At 42.9% G+C, this 18,398-nt stretch overlaps 2 protein-coding genes across 5 annotated transcripts in view; both read left to right on the top strand.

The window, feature by feature from the left end:
• The first annotated feature begins 178 nt into the window (after positions 1-178).
• Positions 179-7,977, top strand: atf7b (activating transcription factor 7b). 3 transcript variants are annotated; one of them, XM_079265953.1, is made up of 12 exons: positions 179-240; positions 1,305-1,366; positions 2,173-2,269; positions 2,459-2,586; positions 2,708-2,833; positions 3,101-3,258; positions 4,571-4,664; positions 4,788-4,904; positions 5,110-5,259; positions 5,943-6,131; positions 6,245-6,350; positions 7,110-7,977. In XM_079265953.1, the coding sequence occupies exons 2-12, from the start codon at positions 1,319-1,321 to the stop codon at positions 7,343-7,345; spliced, it is 1,449 nt and encodes a 482-aa protein (XP_079122079.1). In that variant the 5' UTR covers positions 179-240; positions 1,305-1,318; the 3' UTR covers positions 7,346-7,977. The 3 variants fall into 3 exon arrangements, with proteins under 3 accessions (XP_079122079.1, XP_079122078.1, XP_079122077.1); XM_079265952.1 differs by having other exon boundaries at positions 5,137-5,259; positions 7,083-7,221; XM_079265951.1 differs by having other exon boundaries at positions 7,083-7,221.
• Positions 7,978-9,852: 1,875 nt separating this feature from the next.
• The window catches only part of dip2bb (disco-interacting protein 2 homolog Bb), a 33,894-nt gene continuing 25,348 nt past the window's right edge, over positions 9,853-18,398 (top strand). For both annotated transcript variants that reach the window (XM_079265950.1, XM_079265949.1), the window contains exon 1: positions 9,853-10,063. In XM_079265950.1, coding sequence (XP_079122076.1) covers positions 9,979-10,063 — 85 coding nt within the window. In that variant the 5' untranslated portion in view covers positions 9,853-9,978. The remainder of the gene's footprint in view (positions 10,064-18,398) is intronic.

The following is an 18,398-nucleotide window of genomic DNA, read 5'->3' as shown; positions in this document are numbered from 1 at the left end:
TTTGGTCAATCAAGCAAAACGGGCAGGACAGCGACATGCATGAGAAATACCAATGTCCTGCCACACTAGAACGGATTTGTTAACCACCCGGAAGTCAACATTATGTAACTGTTGTATGCACATTTGGCTTGCTCAGGAGATGACGCGTTGTTGCTAATGGAAGTGTCAACAACGGCCAGCCATCGGTACAGCAGCACTACCCGGAGCAGGGAGGGGGGAGTCCAGAGGCTATCACGTCGGGTGAGTTCACTCCCATTTAGGAGCATCTAACGTAAAAAATGTGATGTTTTGGGAAGTAAATCCAGTCAACGTCTTTGAAATGTGATGTTTTAATGCGATCGTATGTTAGCTTTATTTAGCATTAGCGTGCTAACGTTTAGCTAGCCCCACTAACTTGGCGGTCCACACTAAAGGTAACGCTAAGCTAAGCGAAGCTTCGATTAGCAGTTAGCATTAGCTTAGCTAGCGGTGTTGTGACTGGTAGCTGCGCTGCAATGTTAGCTTTGTGAGGCGTATCCGGTCGTCCTTGTTATCTGTTAGTTTTCATAACGTTAGCTTCCAGGTCCGGTGTAATGCCAGGGCTGTCAGGTTTCGGAAACACAACATGTTGGTGTGGTTAGCTATTAGGTTATGCTTGTTTTAAGGCCCATCTATGATGAAATCAGAGATAGCCTAAGCATTGACACATTGGTTTGACCTGTCCACAGTAACGAGGAACATAGCCGAACGACCTCGAGTGATAGCCAGCTAGGTTACATGGTAGCTCGAGTCTGCTGCCTCATCGTTCCCGTCAAACGCTAGTCTCCGATTGACCGAAGCAAATGTTCCACACAAGCCAACAGACTTGGCCTGTTTACCTCCTAACCAGTTGTCACCAGGAGGTTTTTTCTAACGTTACATTATTGGTGACAGGTGCGCACATGCAATTAATGGCGCTACACCGACTGTATTTATTATCAGTAGGTGCATGGTAGTCATGTTATAGCACCATTGGCTGACGCTGGAGGTTGATTCATTGTCAAGGTAAAACACATGCTATCATACACAAATAATAAACAGTGAGTATTTTCTGGACAGCCAGTTGCTTCTGGGTTATGATCGTCCATGGTCTCAAGCCAGTATTAAATTCATAAATAAATAAATATTAAATAAACAGTTACACTATTGAAGCATTCAGTAGCATTCAGCCAATACCAGTAATATATTGTGTGTAAGTAACTTGAGAATCAGCCGTTTGCTTGCCTCCATATGCGTAAATGAAAACAGCCGTTAATAAATTGCTGTTTTTTTGCTCTATTTTGCAGAACATTTATCTGAGATGGGGGATGATCGACCCTTTGTATGCACTGCACCTGGATGTGGGCAGGTATGATTGGAGAATGCTTTAATTCATATGCATATCTCTATAACACCCTCTTTCACTCTCTTTACATTTGACACCTCTGATCATCCATCCCAGCAATCTGAAACAAATCTGTCACCTCTTTCTTATTATTACATGAGCTCACTGCAATTTAGCTTGTTTTGATCTTGTTTTTTTTTACTATGTCCCTTGTTTGCACTATCCACTATGCTGCTGTAATCCTGTAAACTAATAAAGGATTGTCTTATCTTAAAGGTGGATTCTGCGATTCTAATCCAATACACTTTTTGTCAAATTCAGTGTATATCAATGGTCTGCTAGCTGTCTGTGCGTGCTGAAAAAAAAATCCTGTGTTCATACACAACCTACTGTAAATGGGAAACAAACAAAGTGTCTCAGACCAAACCACACAACACTATTCCAGAGAGTACAGGAGACAGGCCAGAGATGTATAAAGAGAAAGGCAGTGGGAGCAAGAGGGATGGTACATCTGGCACATGCTAACATTCTGAAGCAGAACTGTCAGGAGAAGTCTACGGTATTTGTTGTGTTGTTGATTTCAAATATCACATATTTGATTTTCAAATACCAGCAATCTTTCTCCAGAATCGCAGATTCCACCTTGAAGGTACTGTACAAATGCCAAAAAGAGTAGATCATTATCTAGCCCTACCTCACTGTGGACCATCTGTGTTATTGTTTATCTCACATCTATAATTGCTTTTTGTTTGAATTCTTTGTAATTTTCCGGCAGTGCACTGATGCTACACCTTTATATTCTTCCTTATATGCTGTGTTATGTTTTGCAGAGATTCACAAATGAAGACCACCTGTCGGTCCACAAGCACAAGCATGAAATGACATTAAAATTTGGTCCTGCCAGAACGGACTCTGTTATCATTGCAGGTAATGGCATTACCATTTATATTAGTATCTGTTAAATGAAGCTGAGCTGAAGATGTATCAAATTGTCAATGCTCTGAACCCCTGTATTGATATACTACTGGGATGTCTGATGGGAAAGAGATAGCTCTGTCCCGTTACCCTCTCGACTAACATACTACATGTTTTGGGGTTTTTTGGATGTTTTTGCAGACCAGACACCCACACCCACACGTTTCCTGAAGAACTGTGAAGAGGTTGGGTTATTCAATGAGCTCGCCGGCTCCTTTGAACATGAGTTTACCAAAGCACACGAAGACGACCAGAGGACAAAACACCCGGTGAGTAAAGGGATGAATGAACACATTGAATAAATGGCACACTGCTGGTTTCCCGCAGGTTATTAGATAAAAGTGATATCACCATTTTAAAAGGTCTGTTCATCTTCTGCTCTCTGCTCAGGCTGCACCTTTACAAACACCGTCTGAAGTCAAAGTTGAAGATGAGGGTCCTTTACAAGTGGATTCTTCCTCTCCCGGAAGTCCAGATTCCTCTTCCAGCATGTCGGACAACAGCCGAGACTCGAGGGTGAGAGGATCCAAACAGTTCAGCTGCTGCTAGCATTCACGTCATTCATAACCTTATTGATCAGCCAGCTTTGGTTTCCTGCATCGCTGCCTTTTGCTAACGACTGATTGGGCGCTTCCATTCGGAAGAGTCTGGAAAAGAGCGCAGACGGATTCGACCTTCAATACTTTCCACTTGAACATCAATGATTGGTTTCCTGTTCATGCAGACAAAACACATTTATGAATGGAGAATATATTTTATTGTCATTGTTTGATTTGTCAACAGGAGATTCACACGCAGCCTGTGGCAAGCTCTGCCCCTACTCCAACCATTGTGCGCCCAGGTTCTCTTCCCCTTCACCTGAGCAATGAAGCACTTCACCCAACTCTGCCATCTCCAACATCTGTCATCACGCAAACGCCGCCCTCCAACAGACAGCTCAGGTAAACGAGTGTGTGCTCCTGTTGTTTGCGTTTCTTGAGGTCTGGGGCTGTTTTTCATATTCTGGGGAAATGTACACAAAAATGTCCGTCTGTTGGAGTCTGTCGATATTGACTTGGTGCGAAAATGTAGCTCTGAATAAGTTCAGTCTTCTGTAAGAATTATTATTGTCTTATGTCGCATAGGGCTGAAACGATTTCTCGAGAAAGACAAATAACAATTGCTTGAAATTTAAATTTCTTGCATCAAGACAATGTTTGCGGTGCTGCTGATCAACAGTGCAAAGATTAAATTTTTTAAATCTGTGTTAATTTATCAACAAAACAACTCCTTGTTGAAATCGGCAGGAGGAGAGCGAGTAACGTGACTATGCAGCCGGTGGGTAGCACAGTCTTGCTCGGCTAAATGACAACTTATTGGCTAATGTTGATGGCGGTTGCACCGAGTTACGGTATGATGCGTTAGTTCTCTATTCGGTAAAAAAATGAATGTTGTTTAAAGGTAAATTATCACGTTATCATGATGAAAAAGAGAAACTTGCGCCGGCTTTAGCACCTCAAGCCGGTCTAAATCTAACATTTTGTGAGCTTACATGTTGTGTTACATGTATACTCACTGTATTGGCCGTTTTTAACACATTTTCAGGTTGTCTTTTTTATTATGTTTTGCATGATGTTTTCGAGTTCTCATCCAACTGTCTGTCCCATTCTTGTGAACATCATATCTCAGGATCGCTTGGAGGGAATTTCTTTAGATTTGGCACAAACGTCCACTTAGACTCAAGTATGAACTGATCCGAATTTGGTGGTTAAAGGTCAAACACGTTTTTGTCCAAAACATTGATATGCTACTTATGAAAATTCCACACACATTTCTAATTGGATAACATGATGCCAGGTGGTTATTCTAGTTTTGACATGTTTTGATTTTCTTTTTCTCAATATTGATTTTCTGTTTGAAGTCTTATTTACTTATTTACTTATTTTATATCTAACAACGCAGGTGAAGTAGGTGTGTGTGGACGCTAACAGTCCACCACAGCTCCATATTGCTGTGATTCTACAGATACTCCCTAAATTATGTCTACTTTTAAGAGATCAAAGCAAATCCTTCTGAAGACGATACCTCGCCCACATATTCTCCAACCGCTGTTTCATTGGGACTTGAGAGGCTCGGTACAGTTAACACTTAGAGAGAGTGTCGGCTGGCAAAATAAAATACTTTTTCAACCTGGTTCTCAATCTGTATGCTGTCAACAGGCACAGCATGGAAGATCAGCCATTTAGCATTTAAGTATCTGATTTTTGTCAACAGCTCCCCAACAAGCGCTTATCCGCTGGTGAGGCTTCCTAATGGGCAGACTGTCCCCCTCCTGCCCAGTCCTGTGCAGATGACCTCAGTTATATCTGTAAGTCATTTTCAAAATGTGAAAAAAAAGGTACAACAAACAATACTTTTGTTATTTTTTCTTTAAACTTACCATATTCCATCTGTTTCTCTCTCTCTCATGTGTGTTTGTTGTAATGTGGAGCTTGCGAGGCCAGCGAACTCGGTGCCCAACATCCCTGGGATTCCAGGACCTCCAGTGGGCGGAGCCAGCAGTGGCTCCTCCTCCCCGTCTGGATACAGTCTGCACTCTGAGACCATGGTAAGGTGATCAGTCAAACTGGCATCATTTTGAGGGCTGCAGGTTCATTTCTATAAAGATTATTTTATGCATTTGTAAAATAGCTTCTACAGTCAAAGTGTGCTGTATAATGTGATGGAACTTGTGTCACTATTTGAACAGTTCTTTTGGTGACCTTAAAGGTAAATTACTTACACAGAGTGTTGTTGTTTGTGTGTCTTTGTAGCGGCTAAAAGCAGCTCTATCTCATCAGGGCCCAGGAGCACAAGATGGAGCCGGTGGGGGGTCAGGATCCGTCCCAGCTGTGCCCCAGCGAGCCGAACAGAGCCAACAACCCACTCAAAACTCTGATGCACCATCACCTGCGCAACCCCAGGTAATACACACTATGCTAGCACTTTACTTCTCGTTAGCAAAGTACAAGTACCTCTGCAGGGTAATTCATAACAGGAATAAATGTATCTGGTTTCTTTCATCTCTGACAGAAGTCAAATGTAAACACTGACGTCTGTAACTCTAAACTCAAAGTACTTTTACCTCCAAACTGTACTCGGCTAAAGACGGTACATGTCGTTTACATTTCATGTTCCTCAGAACAGAAACTCTGTCTTGCTGTGTGTTTAGCTCTGTTAGCTCTATTGAGCTTGTGAAGTGAAGTGGATGATCGTGTTGTTACTACAAAATCTTTACTTGACGCAGTGGTTTTTTGATGATGTCAACCACTTGAGGAGACCGGACAGGCAGTTGAATCCATGTGAAGCCTGATTCAGATAACTAGATGGTGTAACTGGTGGACTGCTTGTAGTTCAATGCCCTTCATCCCCAGACAAACATCATCTCAACAATTGCTCCAGTGCAGTGGTGCTTCCTGAAACAGTGGCCGGTGTTGCCGGCTAGTTAGTTTCACTTTCACCCCAATATAGCCTCTAAGTGTTGAATTAAATAACCGTCAATCAAAGCTCAGCTTTGGGAAAGAAAGAGACACAGTACAAGATGAGGAGACGGAGAGAACCAAACAGAGGACATACATGTAACCGAAAAGTATTCCTCCTTCCCAAGGTGTCCCCCGCTCAGCCAACAGGAGGCCGGCGGCGGCGAGCTTCGGAGATGGACCCTGACGAGAGGAGGGAGCGTTTCCTGGAGAGAAACCGGGCGGCCGCCTCTCGCTGCAGGCAAAAACGAAAGCTGTGGGTGAACTCTTTGGAGAAGAAGGCGGATGATCTCGTCAACATGAATGTGTCCCTGAGTGTGAGTGTTCCATTTCCCCCTCACTCCTGTGTTGTCACGGTAATTTAATAATTCACACATATTGGTCATGCTGGGATATGATTTGGGTTCTGTATGTGTTGTGTTGCCATCAGGGTGAAGTAAGCCTACTGAGGAACGAGGTGGCTCAGCTGAAGCAGCTCCTCCTGGCCCACAAAGACTGCCCGGTCACTGTTATGCAGAAGAAGGCAGCTTTCTTAGGTAACCATTGAGCGGAAATGCCTCCGATACGGCATAAAAACGCTGGATCAGGTATCTGCGAGTACGCGAGACGATGTACCGATATCACACCGTTATATCAGCTCATTTATGCTGCACAGGAACAACAACACGTGTCACTGGCTAAGCAAGTCTCAACAGAGATAAGAAAGAAGTGAGATGGCTCCCTCGGTAGCTACTTCCATCATTAACTCCGGAAAAAACTTCTCTCTGCATTTGAAGTCGACGATGGGAGTAGCTAACGAGTGAGCCATCTCGCTTCTTCCTCATCTCTGTTGGGAGTTGCACGTGCACAGGACTAATCAGGCAGGTGATAGGGGATAATGTGATGGTAGCCAGAGCTAGCAAAATGTCAGCGATTTGGCAATATTTTACACTGGAAAATAACTAGATGAGAAGAGAAAGTTCTACGGCATTCATTCTGTTTGTATTTGCTCATGTTTTACAAATGTTTTAACCTGATCCAGGCCATACAACATTGGAAGCAATGTATACACACACACACGCATACAGCATTTAACACACTGGGATCAGTACTCGGTATCAGCAGATACACAAATCCGGATATCGGAATCGGTAGCAGGAAGGGAAAAAAGGTATTCCAACATCTCTACTGACCAACGAGCCTGCTGCACTGTATCACTTCTTCTGTCAGAACCCATCTATCATCTCATCCATCTAATGTATTCTCTTTACTCGCTCACCTCTCTTAAGGGTGAATGTTTCTTTCTCCGTCTCTAGCTGCAGGAGGAGAGGAAACCTCCAGAGATACTTCCAGTGAACCCATAGGCTCCCCGGCGGCCGTTATACAGCACGGGCCGTCACCGCCCGCCTCGGCCTGCAGTCCAGGGGCCACCATTAACGGGCTGAGCGTCCGCGCCGCAGAGGCGGTGGCCATGTCGGTTTTGGCAGGCATGGGATCGGGCCAGCCAGGAGGGGTTGTAATGGCGACGCAGTCGCAGTCAGCCCCCAGATGATGTTCTGACGCAGGTAGCCAGTATGAACTCAAGTGGCCTTTTGAAAGGCCGGACCGGTGCGAAGCGTTTTGAAAAGAGGGACCCGCCCTCAAACCCCCACCCCAGACTCGGATGCTGTCATCCCCTCACAGCCAGTGGTAGTCACACAAAGACACGGCGCCGTGCCGCCGTCTACGCTCCGGTCCCGGCTGTTCAGAGACGCTTCGCCACTTTCTGTCTGTAAATATGAAAACACGTCGGACACTCGCTCTGCAGGGTTTGGGGTCATTTCTTGTTCAGTCGTGACATTTTGGAAAAAAAATGTTTTAGATTGGGATGAAAATTATGACTGAAAACTTTTCTTGTCAAGTTCATCGGTTTATTTTCATTTCACTTGCAACATCAGTCCCACACGCTGGCTGTGATGAGGTCGTTTGCTTTCCAGGTTGCCGATTGTACTTGTATTTTTTCATTTGTATGAAAAAGATTTTTTTATGCCTGATTCTGGTCGTCGACATAATGTTTCCAGAAGCAGTGAAAGTACGGTGAGAGATTGGCTGGCTGATTTCAGTAAATGGCAGCCTGGAAAGTTTTTCTTATGTTTACCTGTCGTTTTAGTTTTCTGTGCGTGTTTCTCTTTTGAGTTGATTCTACTGAAATACACGCGATGGTTTTGTCAAACCAAATCATCGACGTGTACACGGTTTACCCTGTGAGTGTGTGCCTGACTTTTTACCACCAATTTTAACCCATTTGGAATGGATGTCATTACATTAGTGGTGTATGTATCGAACCCTATTGACTGCATGGATTACTCGAGGCTGAAGGATACCACTGTTTGTTTGTGCTTCGTCATACTGTCACTGTTTATAGATCTGCTGTTCTTCTGTTTTAAAACATGAAATTACTGATGCAAAAAATGTTCCTTGTTTTTTAAGGATTCCATCCTCAGTCCTAATGTGACACTCTTGAAATGGTTAGCTTTAGAAGGCCTTCAAATGATAATCAGAAATATTCGATTTTAAATCACTTACCCTGGCATTTCAGTTGAGGAAATAGTAGTGCAATATATTTTTCTATTGATTATCGATGTTCTTGCGTTTGTTCGTCGTGTGAAGCCCAGCCGTCTATTTCAGTTGAAAGCTAAAGTTATGAGGTGAATGAATGAGATTAGGGATTACCGGTAGTGCACATCAGTAGAGAAGTTGCTTTCCAACATTTGAAAAGCTGTCTTGTATCACGAAGTATACCCAAATAGTTGTGCAAGGTACGTCTTTTGAAATTCAAGTTTTGAAATGCAAATTATATACCGCCGTGTACCTCCAAGACCATCATGGTTTATTTCCCCTCACACTCTGTGTATGTTTGTTTTTTTAATAACGTCATTGTTTCGACAGATGCTTATTTCTCTGAGGGCATGTCAGGCTTTTTTTTCCATCATGTGATTAGAATGTACCTTTATTTTTGTTAAAGAGCATAGATGTCTTTTATGTGTTAACGCAGGTTGAACCACATAATAAAATGTCTCTGAGATCTGTATGGAGAGAGTTTGTCAAATACTCAGGCTTCAAGATGGAAAAAAATACTTGTGTATCGTCTCAACTAATGAATAAGTTGTCTCGGGCAAATAATAAAATAAATGAATGAAAAAAAACCCTCGTCAGCATGTTTCCACCTATCCGCACTTTGTGCCTCTCACTTATCAGCATTCCACTCAAGTCACAGAGCTATGAGTGCGTTTAATGGAACCGTAATTCATTTGATCAATTAGACTTGTATCTACCCTGTTATGACAAAAGGCGTAATGTGTAAATTGCTCTGTGGAGTGTTTTACATTTAGCGTCTTCCATCTCATTGTTTTGGTTTTACATCAACAACCTTCTGATTCATTCTCACCGCTGGCATTGTGTCATTTTTAGGCCACAGACTTTTCTAACCATCTGCTCCCAAAAAATGTTAAGTCTGCTGCACCACAGGCCTCTTTCACAGAAAACAACACCTTTTGTCAGTTGGAGAAGCGCTGGTGTAAATAATAAAATGAATTCCATTTACCTGCTTATTATTTTTAATGCTGGCTCACGGTCACTCTCACTGGGACCTGTGCCTTTCCTGCTGTGAGACAGGTTTATTTTGAACATAGGACATATTAAATTATTGTTAATATGTGTATCTATATATGTTAAAAAAATGCTTTTATTTTTATCTTTTTTTTTGTCCAACTGAATATTGTTCATCCAGATGATGAAAGTGACGTCCTCGACAGAGGTTTGTGGACATTGTTCGGGAAGTTAGCTGTGAGACTCCGGTGTAAGGGTTATTAATGAGAGGCACAAGCTGGGGCTAGCTCCCATCTGAGCGGAGGGTGGCAGGTGAGTCTCATCCGGAGGAATGCAGCTTCTCCTCCCAGCTGTAGAAACACAACAGCAGAGGGAGCAGAGAGTCTGCTTTCTCCGGTCCGGGTCACGTGACTGACAGACTCCTCTGGCGAGTTGTTCCCATCTCCCACAGTCATGGCGGTGACGGGGAGTCGCGAAGATGGAGTAAACACCACCACTGCTGCATCCTGATTGTTGGTCCACATAGTTTCATGCCGGACTGTACCTGCCGTCATCCCAGATATCGCGAACGTCCCGCAGGCTGCTTTGCTTCCAACGATGGCCGACCGCGGCGTCGATCTGTCGGCTCTGCCTAAAGAGGTCAAGGACCAGCTGGCGGAGTTGGACCTGGAGCTATCCGAAGGTGAGCTTTTACATACAGCGGCTTTACTAGTTTAAGCTGCCGCGGCAATCCGTGCAAACGGCCGTTTAAGTGTAGATCTTGAGCGTGTTTACGTGCATCAGCCACAAAACAGTCGTCCCGTGTCAGCCGAGTGAGACTCGGTGCTGCTGCAGTGGATCCGAGCACGACTCCAACAAACGATACAAACACACTGACCTCCTTTTTCAAGCTATCATTTCTCCATCAACTATCCTTGTGGATTTCATTGTACATAGCGGCATTCATTTGCATAGATTGCAACACAATAGGAACAAATGTGTGCTAGTAATATGTAATGTTTTAGGCTCCCCCCCCCCCCCCCCCCCCCTTCTGTTCTTGTTTTGATCCACATTATCTGCCTACATACATGTCATACATTGCTTATCCTCACAGCTATAAGCATATACACTCCTGTCGGGGAAAATGGGTCAAGTTGGTCTTCCCGGAGGCTCTGTGTGTGCGTGTGTGTGCGTGTGTGCGTGCGCGTATGTGTGTGTGTGCGCGCAGCCTCAGACTTTGGTGGACACTAAATGATGCGGGTTTCCCCTCCAACACTCCGCTGCTCTCAGAGCCTGAACTCTGAAGCAGCAGCAGATATAGGATTGTTATTTCTTTGATAAGAATGACTGTGGGGAATGGGAATATGGCTGTTATGCAAGTCTCCTCCTCACACTGTGAATCACAGAGCAGCAGCTTTGTGCTTTGTGCACTGTGCAGCTCTCAGGTGCCCCAGGGGTGAATGAGTAATGTTGTGTTTCTCATGGAGAGCCAAGCTGAGGGGGGGGGGGGGGGGGGGGGGGGGGTGGTGTATGGCCCACTGATGATGCTTGAGTCTCCTCTCACACCACAGACACTCACAGATACCTGGAACTGGCCTTTCCCATTCAGAAGAACTGAGGTGGAAGCCATCATTACTGTGCACTTTTTCCAACTTGTTTTATTCATTTTAGTTGTAGTAACAGAGATCAGAACAATTTCTCTCATTCATCAAAATGTAAGAAATCTTTCCGGGCACCTGTTTAAAGATTTGATTTGACAAGCTGGCAGTCTTTCCGCACAACCGGCTGTGGATCTCAATGAGTTTCCCGTCACTTGTTCCCCTTTTAATATCTTAAAGTTCTACCAAGCTCAGGCCTTTAGTGTGTTTTGTGTATATAGACTCATTTCTTTAATAGCTGCTTGTCGTTAGGTATCAGTTTACTTGGACAGCATGTCATTCATTATACAGAGTGGGGCCGTGCTATGCTTTGGCCTGAGCTACTGTAGAGTTCAGCGTGTGTTCTGGTTAATAATAGACACAAATTAACTATGTGGTAATGAGGCTGGATAATGTCGATCAGTGTCTCCGTAAGCCTAAGATGATGTCCTTGAATGTCTTGTTTTGTCCACAACTCAAAGATATTTGGTTTACTGTCTTGAAGGAGTCAAGAAACCAGAAAATATTCACATTTAAAAGCTGGAATTAGAGAATTTTGACCTTGTAATTCTCTTCATATCGCCACCAGATCTCAAGGTAATAGAATTGACTGGACTCAGGATTGAGTTCCTCCTCTTGTTACAGTCTTCAAGGTTTCTGCTGTGTAGCAGCTTTGAGACAGCTGCATGCTTTGCTCTGGTCAGACGGTCTACAGTCAGAGCCACCTGTGATGGTCTTTAGTGTTTTAGGTGAGAGTGTGATGAAGTGACACACCCAGAGGGGCCGACCTTCTTCTGATGGCTCCATCATTTGTAACTTTAGATCAGAAGCGACTCTTTCGCCAATAAAAAGCCCTGGTGCTGTCCAGATGCCCCGCTCCTGTACCCGCGTCTCCCAGCCCGATAAAGTGCATTCGCCGTCTGCTCACCGCTGACGGGACGAGCCGAGCAGCAGCTGGTCGCTCCAAAGAGTCTGAAACCTTCTCATGGATATCTTTTACATGGCAACAATCACCCCATTGTTGTTTCGATGCATGGGACTCCCCTAGCAACAAACTGAGGAAAGTATGCATCAGCAGTTTTTTTCCACAGTAATAGTTGTTGGCTGCTGTGCGTGTGTGTGTGTGCGTTGTGTGTGTGTGTGTGTGTGTGTGTGTGTGTGCGTGTGCGCGTGTGCGTGTGCGTGTGTGTGTGTGTGTGAGAGACACAGACTCCACCTACTTTAAGCTCCGTCACTGTAAGGACACAAAGAAAGCCATTGAGGGGATCAAAGACTTGGTGATTGAGCCGGACTGGAATTTGGAGCACTGAACAACAACTGTTTAAGATGCACGGCTTGGGAGTGTGTGGGCATTGTAATGTCTGCAGCTCCTGTATTTCTACTGAGTGTGTGTGACCGTGAGATGATTTGTTTGTACCGATGCTGCTCACAGAAGACAACAGGCAGCGTGTGGCATCGAGTACCAATAGTCTGCATTAAAAATATGGTCAGATGGGTAATGTTGTTCACTTATTGTTTTGGTCAGATATGTATCTTGCCAATGTTGGACTGTATTTTACTCTGGCAGGTCTGCTTGTGTTTAGACAGCATTCAACATAAATGAGAGATCTGCCATCTGCGTCGCAGCTACCAACCACATGCATGCGCGCACATTCTTTGTAGATGCTTTACTTTCTACTTTTATCTCACAATCATTGCGACAAAAGATAAAATAGTTGCCACGGCACTAATTTAAACAACCTAAACCTACCAACAACATGGTTACACCACCGGTTTTCGGTCTGAAGACTGAGAGTCTACAGACACGCTAGCAGCTCTGTGCGGCTGTATTTAGGCACATTAGTACAGTGTGTTAGCACGCTCACATTTGCTAAATAGCATTAAACACAGAGTAGAGTGGAGGCTGATGGGAATGTCAATAAATTGTGAGCGCTAGAGAGCAAGCCAGAGGATCACCAAAGTTACAATTCATTCTGATGGGAACGTGAATGAATGGACCAAATGGCAATCCATCCAATAGTCGTCGACAGCAAGGCTGGCATTGCTGTCTCTAGAGCCATGCCGCTAGCATGGCTAAAACGTATTGGTGTTGAAACTCGGATGTCCTATCGGCACTAGTATTGATACATTTAAAAACGATGAGAGAGAGAGAGAGAGAGAGAGAGAGAGAGAGAGAGAGAGATATATTACGGTCCTGCCTGCGTCTCTCAATCTAGGTCACAGAGCATCAAGGGGCAACATGCCTGGCTCATTTAGCTTGTGAGTCACACTGGGCCAGTACTGCTGCTGGGGATATCTCTCTCTCGCTCTCTCTCTCGCTCTCGCTCTCGCTCTCGCTCTCTCTCTCTCTCACCCTGACACCACCACTGCCTTCGCTCTATCTGTTAGCCTGCCGTTCTTCAATACTTTACTGACTGACAGCAATTCCATAAAAACAACAGAATCTTCAATGCATTTGTCCATCTTTCAATATATGTCAGCTTCACAGCCTCGTCTGTGGCACTCAGCCTCAAGCCTATTTGTTTGATTTCTCACAATGGTTCACCAACTTATGTGTCTCTATCTATATATATATATATATACCATATATACTATATATTTGTACATGCATTTGTTGGGGATTTTCTGCTGGGGATTAATATACAGTTAGTGCACTAGTGAGTATTTATGAAGAGATGGATGAAGTGGGATCATAGACTAGAGTATCAAGAGCTGAAACCATAAGTTAAGCAACACAAATCCGGTGTTCATTTTCTTAGCACAAATACCTAACATTTGCCAGTTTCAGCTTCTCAATTGTGAGGGTTTGATGCTTGTCTTTGTCATTGTAAACTGAATATAGCGCTGCAGGGATGAAGCGTTTTTGTAGGCCACACTGTAAGTTCGCGTCTCATTGGTCATCAAAAGAAAAAGGGTCGCTAGTAACTCGTGTTTGGCATGATGACGTTTAGCGGTCTCTTTTTTTCAAGACGCATAAAAGCTTCAAAATTCACCAGTGGGAAACATGTTTTATTTTTTGGAAGAAAACTAATTAATTTCTGGGTTCAATGACTCATTTTTGCAGCTCTATAGATCTTTGAATTTGGAAAAATCCTGTTAAATTATAAAGTGGACTTTTTACTGTTTTAGCAAAAATAATAAATTTGGAAAATGATCATCCGATGAATCGATAATGATCATTTTCTGGTAGCAGCCGTAGTGGGACATAAACTACTGTCCATCATAACGAGGGAACATTAAACCACAGTAAACAAGGAAGCTGATTGAGCCTATCGATTTAAAAGCTCATTAACTGTTGCAGAGGAGATGTACTCTGATCTCCAGCCAGCGCTCCAGGCCACAGACTTGACTTTACCCCACAAAGACATGGACACTTCTGCCACCCGTGTCACACAGAAACACAACAGCAGGATTCCCCTTTTTTATCTCATGTTTTTTGGAAATCAATGACGAGTATTATATAACACCCTGTGTGTCTAATTTCACTGTGCACACAGACCCACACACACACACACACAAACACTGAGGATGCATTGAAGTATTGTGTACAAAAAAAGAGTGAATAATTTAGATGAGACTCGAGCGCACACCTCCGCACAGACACGCACTGTCAGCTTGGGAGCTGAACCACCTCACTTTCAAGTTCACAGGGAACTGAAGGTTGGTAATTTGAAACAACCGCCCTCTGATCTATTTGTTTTCTACAGCTTCTAGCTAAAAGAAACACAAAGACATGACAGTGGTGGACGGAGAAGAGTGAGTAGTGTGGTCAGGTCACTGTGCTGTTCACTGAATTATTAAAATATGGCAAGTGGAAGTGAGTCTGCTGCCATTTAATGCAGTTGTGTAAATGAACAAGGAATGATTATTTCAGTTGTCAGTGCGTTATATTTCGATGAGTCATTTAATCTGTCTGAAACAATTAGTCGAATGACCAAAAATAAATCACCAATCGCCAAACTTTTTATCAAATAAAAATGATCTGGTTCCAGCTTCTCGAACTTTATAATTGTTTTCTTTCTTCTATATAGTTGTGAATTGAATCAACAAAACTATACTTTTGAAGACGGGCTTTGCTCTGGAAAAGTTTGAGGGACATCTTCCACTATTTTCTGATTTGATTACTCTTTCAGTGCATATTGCTTGTTGTATCTTACCAACAGTCCAAAACCCAAATACTCTATTTAGCTAACAATAAGAAAAGGACTGAATCCTCACATATGAGAAGCTGAAACCACTTAAAGTTTTGCACTTTTACTTGATGAATGACTTCAATGATTTGTTGTAGGGCTGAGCAATAATTATATATCACCATATAGCATGTTTTCTAGTAATTCAATAAATAAACAGTCTATATGAAATAACCACATGGTTTTATATACTCTTGTCTACAAAACACAAATAAAAAGTGAGTATTTTCTGATTTACTATCACGGTGGTATGATTCCATTGAAAGACGATGAATTATCATCATGAATTATCGCACAGCCCTAATTTGTTGTTAATTAATTATCTGTAAATTGACTGACGAACAGCTTCCTTCTGTAAATGTATTTAATCTCTTTCATTAGTTGCTTCCTAATTCATTTTGGGTGACCTCCCTCATTAAATGGTGCGGGCCTGTTTCGTCACCATGGACTTGCCCCTCATGTGCCCTCATGTAGCATCACGTGGACGCCCACGCCCTGCCCCCAACGCCGCTCACACACACACACACACACACACACTTTGTGGAGTTCTCCATAAAGCCTTTCCAGATTACAACGGCCATATGTCGGAGAGGCACATACAGTAACACAATTGAACGCTCTGCTAAGCTGATAAAACCATTGCAGAGGAAACTCCGTCATAACTCATCGGCAAGATGTGCTATTCATAAGGCTGCTTCAAATGTGGTGGACAAATGTGTTTCTTTCCTGAATTTGGAGGAAAATACAACGTCTTTATCGTTTGCAGCTGTCAGTATCCCAGAAAGCATAAAGCGTGCGAGTCAAGGCGTTCAGGCGATCCTCATCAAACCATGAAGTCAGAAAATATGTGACCATGTTGTATTTTCTTGATATCTCAGATCAGGTGGTAATTCATTGGACTAATCATAATTAAAGCCACTGATGGAATCCGTCCTGGTGATAAACGTGGATGTTCTATGATTTAATGAGTTGATGAGGTGGACCACTTCAGTTTTGACGGTGCCCCAACCACAGACCCGGAACAAGAACTGATATCATAATCAAGTATTTTTACTTCACTGTATTGGAATTACTGTTTTATAAACCTCTTGTTGGATTATAACTGACTAGTGTTACATTGCATTCTGCATCCTGGTGCAGTTCATTCCCACAGTTTTTTGAGGAGGAGGGATTCCTTTTAAAATTTCCTCTCCTGATGTTTCTAACATTTTTTAATGATGTGCTGTGGTGTTTCTGAAGTTGTTTTTTGCGTTGTCTTTATAGAGGGGTTGGGCAGGAACTGGTGCTATTGTCGGCCTGTAACACTGAGACATTGTGTGGAAGTGGGCTGTACAAATAGACTTGACTTGACTTGACTGCAGCATCTGCTCACCACATCACCTCCAGTGACAGCGACAAACAATAAAGTCTTGATGGTCACAGAAAAACACAAACGATACACGGAATGTTCCTCTGCTTCACAGACATCCATATCTCCTGCTTTACATAATTGCCACGGCCGACTCACGCTGTTTCATACCAGTGTGTAAATCCCACAGGAGGACATGTCGTTGTAGGTGTTGTGTTGCGTTTGGCACAGCTTTGCCACTAAGTGTTGAAGTGTGTGTGAAGTGTGTCAGATGTGTCAGTCACGCCCTCTTTCATTTTGTCTGCTGTGCAATGAAAGAGAATAAATATTTGACAGCAGTAGGTGGAATGGAGGCACTGTCTGAGTCACTCCTTCTTTTCAGTGAACTCACTGCACTACTTTGCTTTGCTGCTTTTTAACCCCTGTTATTACTTCTACTGACCCTTTAGGCCTGTGTGTGTGTGTGTGTGTGTGTGTGTGTGTGTGTGTGTGTGTGTGTGTGTGTGTGTGTGTGTGTGTGTGTGTGTGTGTGTGTGTGTGCGCGCGTGTGCGTGTATGTGTGTGTGTGTGCGTGATGTTGTCACTCCTTGTGGGAGGTAAAATGTGTTGAGAGAAACATGAATCACTCTGTTACCTGAGTTGGCCGCACCCTGCCTGCTACTCCAGAGAAAGAGAATCACTTGAGACCAGCAGAAAAAATGTGTGTGTGTGTAATCGGGCTTTCGGCTTTTTTAAAGCACTTCTTTCACTCACCAGTTCCTGTCATACCAGTTTTATTATGTGAGTCAAATGTATATCTTCTCCTGATGAACTTATGAAAGAACAGTTCGACTACTTTATTATCAGGTACTTGGACAAAGAAATGCAGTCCAGCACCGAAGCAGAAGTGCAAAAAGCAGTATTATACATAATGTCGAGTGGTAATATACATAATAAATATAATGGACAATAAGAGGTGGATAGGAATGCTGGATAGTATCATCAGTATTAACAGTAACTAATGGTTCCCAGTAAATGTTTTGTTCCTCACAATCAATGTACTCCTTCAAATTCAAGCTGTAGCTTGGTCTTTTTAAGGAAAACGACAACTAGCTTATTTGAAGAACAATGATTGGCCTAACACATACACATTCAGATATAACATATTGAAACATGATTGTTGTGGAACTCAAAATGTTAACTGTGCTGATATTTGTTTATGCACATTAGATAAGGAGGGATATCAACTGTCAAATAAGAAACCAATGATGGATCCTTAACTCTCATATTGATATAATATTCCACTAATATACTACGATAGCATAATATTCCTGAAATTCCTTGATGGCTTTGGTGTTTGTGTGCCTCCCAAGATTTTCAGTGGCCCCATCTTCTCTTCTCTTTTAAATCACTTTTATTTTACCACTCATTTCTGTTTTATGAGTTTATTTTTATCGTATCGGCTGTCTCACTGAGCTTTCTGTTCTTGTTATTGACTTGCTTTTGCTGCTTTGTCTGTCAAAGCACTTTGCGCTATATAAATAAAGTTATTGTTATTATCTGGCCACCCCTACATATGAAAAATAACCTTTGCCACTGCAGGTGGGAGGGGGCGGATGGAACTTCTCTGTTCATCCACACACATTATATCTTGAATGAAGAGCTGGAACCAAAGTGTGACATAAGCAGAGTTAAGATTAAAACATGGCTGCTAAGGCAAGGCAAGTTTATTTGTATAGCACATTTCAACAACAAGGTAATTCAAAGTGCTTCACATAAAACCATTAAAAGCATCAAAACATAAGGCAAAAGAAAAGGAGATTTCAAAACAATTAAGAACATTCATTAAAACATTAAAAAGATTAATAAAGATTCCATAAGTTA

Source organism: Melanostigma gelatinosum, assembly GCF_949748355.1.
Source record: "Melanostigma gelatinosum genome assembly, chromosome: 3".
Taxonomy (NCBI): domain Eukaryota; kingdom Metazoa; phylum Chordata; class Actinopteri; order Perciformes; family Zoarcidae; genus Melanostigma; species Melanostigma gelatinosum.
Note: the sequence above shows the minus strand (reverse complement) of the source record. Positions and strands in the feature narration are given on the sequence as shown.

What these genes read in the sequence shown, in the direction of transcription:
- atf7b (XM_079265953.1), top strand. Translation starts at nt 1,319, where the DNA reads ATGGGGGATGATCGACCCTTTGTATGCACTGCACCTGGATGTGGGCAG. An exon ending in CCCTCCAACAGACAGCTCAG is followed by an intron (nt 3,259 to 4,570) that starts GTAAACGAGTGT and finishes TTTTGTCAACAG; the next exon opens with CTCCCCAACAAGCGCTTATC. An exon ending in AGATGACCTCAGTTATATCT is followed by an intron (nt 4,665 to 4,787) that starts GTAAGTCATTTT and finishes TGTAATGTGGAG; the next exon opens with CTTGCGAGGCCAGCGAACTC.